The sequence below is a fragment of the Pteropus vampyrus genome, unplaced genomic scaffold (genome assembly GCF_000151845.1).
Source record: "Pteropus vampyrus isolate Shadow unplaced genomic scaffold, Pvam_2.0 Scaffold62, whole genome shotgun sequence".
Lineage (NCBI taxonomy): Eukaryota > Metazoa > Chordata > Mammalia > Chiroptera > Pteropodidae > Pteropus > Pteropus vampyrus.
Window position 1 is genome coordinate 3843510 of NW_011888843.1, and position 2358 is coordinate 3845867.

Here is a 2358-nt window from a genome sequence, read left to right on the forward strand (position 1 = left end):
CTTTTTTGGGAGATACAAAGCAACCCATAACAGGGATCATGTTATAGAAAAGAACGTTTGTAAGGCTTGCAACAACAAACCCATGAATTGTGCACGTTAGTGAGTTATACCATCCCGAGATACTGAGTCTACAGAGGTATTATTACAACAAAAACAGTTACGATGAGGAAAATTACATGCTGTGATTTTAATGAGCAAAGTCAGCATTTTAACCCAAATTACATTCAATTTACTACATTTGATATTTTCCTATAATCACTGGTACAGAAAATAAATACGAGATGAGACTAAAAATATCCAGCTTTTTTTTTTTTTTTTTTGCTAAAAGGATATATCAGAGGATGATTATTATGCTACTGAAAAGATGATCATCGAACTCTTTTATATAGTAAATCCTGAGAACTCTTTTCTATATTAAACACAGAGAACCTGTGTATCATAAACATTCACAAAATCAGACACAACCCTTTTCAGGAACAGAAGCATTCGTTACGTAAACAAGGCCACCGCTGCTTTTGCTCATCACCGCTAATAAAGGGCCATCTGTTCTTTCGGGTGTTACTAGAACGTCCATGGCACTTTAGGCATCGATCCCAGAAGACACCGCTTCAGTTCCTGACATGGTCTCTCAATGAAGAGGGTCAGGGCTAGCCCAGTGATGAAGGTCAGCACGCAGTGTCCAGAGAAAAGATAGAACTGGAGAGAAAGAGGGGCACAGTGGACAACAGTCTTACTACAAGAGTCCTGTGTGTCTGGACATTAAGCCAAATTGTGTCTGGATATCAGTAAAAAAAAAATAGATCCGTAGACCAACAGCCCTAACCATTAAAAAATAAAACAAAGATATTATCCTGTGCCAACACCCTCCCTCAAATAAAACAAAGAACAATAGGCCCCCACCAACAACAAGAACAACAAAACCAGGCTTCGCACGAGGCCAGGAGGTTGCTTTGTCGCTCCAGATGGAGCCGCTGCAGAGCTGAGCGCTGGGCCGACTCACCATGTTGGTGTCGCTGTAGTGAATAAGCGTTTCCTGAAGTCCGTTGTAGAGGATGATGACGATAGGGTGTATCAAGTAGCACGCGTAACTGATCTTGGCCAGGAAACCCCAGATATTGCAACAAAGCAGCCGGTTCGCCAGACCTGCAGGAAACAGGCCCCGATTCACAGAGGCACGAGCCTCTCCCGGGGCCTGCGAAGACACCCTGTCATCGCTGCTTTCCCTGGGTGCTGCACCTAAGTCTGTGAACTTCCTCTAAGAAGGTCTTCATTCATTATAATATTTAAGAAAATTCCTCCCTCCCCCCCCCCAAAAAAAACAACTTCCCATTGCAGGAATATGAAAAAATGAGAGATGCCGATATTGAGTTTACGGTCATTTTACTTCCTTAGTGTGGTTTCAAACCCTGGGCACAAAACATTCCACATAAAATAAGGTGCAGAGTCCTTTCACTAGCCTGGGTTCTTGTTCAGGGTGCAGCCACACGAGCTGCTGGGCCTTGGGACAAGGCAGTTGGCATCGCTGGGCCTCAGACTCTTCATCTGTTATCGAGTGGCTTGCATTCGGTCAACTTCCAGGCCCCTTTCAGAACAAATATTCCACAACTTGCTATATCTTCTAGAAACGTGCTGTCCCAGAGGATAGCCACTTGTGGCCATTTAACGTACAATAATTAAAATTAAATGAGAAATTCCCGAATGGGACTTACTGCTATCTGCAGTGGGTTGAATAGTGGTCTCCTAAAAGATATGTTTGTTTACCTGGAACCTCAAAACGTGGCCTTATTTGGAATAAGGGTCTTTGCAGATGTAATTAAGATGAGATCATTTTGGATTAGAGTGAGCCCTAAATCCAAAGACTAGTGTCTTTGTAAGAGACAGAAAAGGAGACAGACACAGACACAGACGTAGAGAGACCAGGAAGAAGGCCACGTGAAGATGGAGGCAGAGAGCAGAGCGATGCATCTACAAGCCAGAGAGCGCCACGGACCGCCGGCAGCCTCTGGGAGCCGGGAGAGGGTGGGGCAGATTTTCCTTAAGAGTTTACAGAAGGACCGTGCCAACAGCTCGATTTGGGATTGTGGATTTCTAGCCTCCAGAACAGTGAGAAAATCAATTTCTGTTGTTTTAAGCCACAAAAAGAAAATTTCTGCTCCTCCTTTGCACAAGCCTCATCTCGAGTTTTCAGTTCTGGATCGCTGTCGGCTCAGCTGCTCAAGATAAAATCTTTGCCACCATCGCAGACTCCTTTCTTTCTCTTAAAACCCACAGAGTGCTGTCGATCTCTCTTAAAAATATATCTCAACTCAGACCATTGCTCACCGCCTCCTCTGTTAAAGCCTCCATCCCCTCCTCCGG

At 44.3% G+C, this 2358-nt stretch overlaps 1 protein-coding gene across 1 annotated transcript in view; it reads right to left on the reverse strand.

Annotated features, from left to right (window-relative positions):
• Nucleotides 1–338: 338 nt before the first annotated feature.
• Nucleotides 339–2358, reverse strand: part of LOC105292758 (O-acyltransferase like protein-like) — a 33566-nt gene continuing 31546 nt past the window's right edge. Inside the window, exons 10-11 of the mRNA XM_023531169.1 lie at nucleotides 1001–1143; nucleotides 339–696 (exon numbers count right to left, since the gene is read on the reverse strand). Of these exons, the coding sequence (XP_023386937.1) occupies nucleotides 562–696; nucleotides 1001–1143 (278 nt within the window). The 3' untranslated portion in view covers nucleotides 339–561. The remainder of the gene's footprint in view (nucleotides 697–1000; nucleotides 1144–2358) is intronic.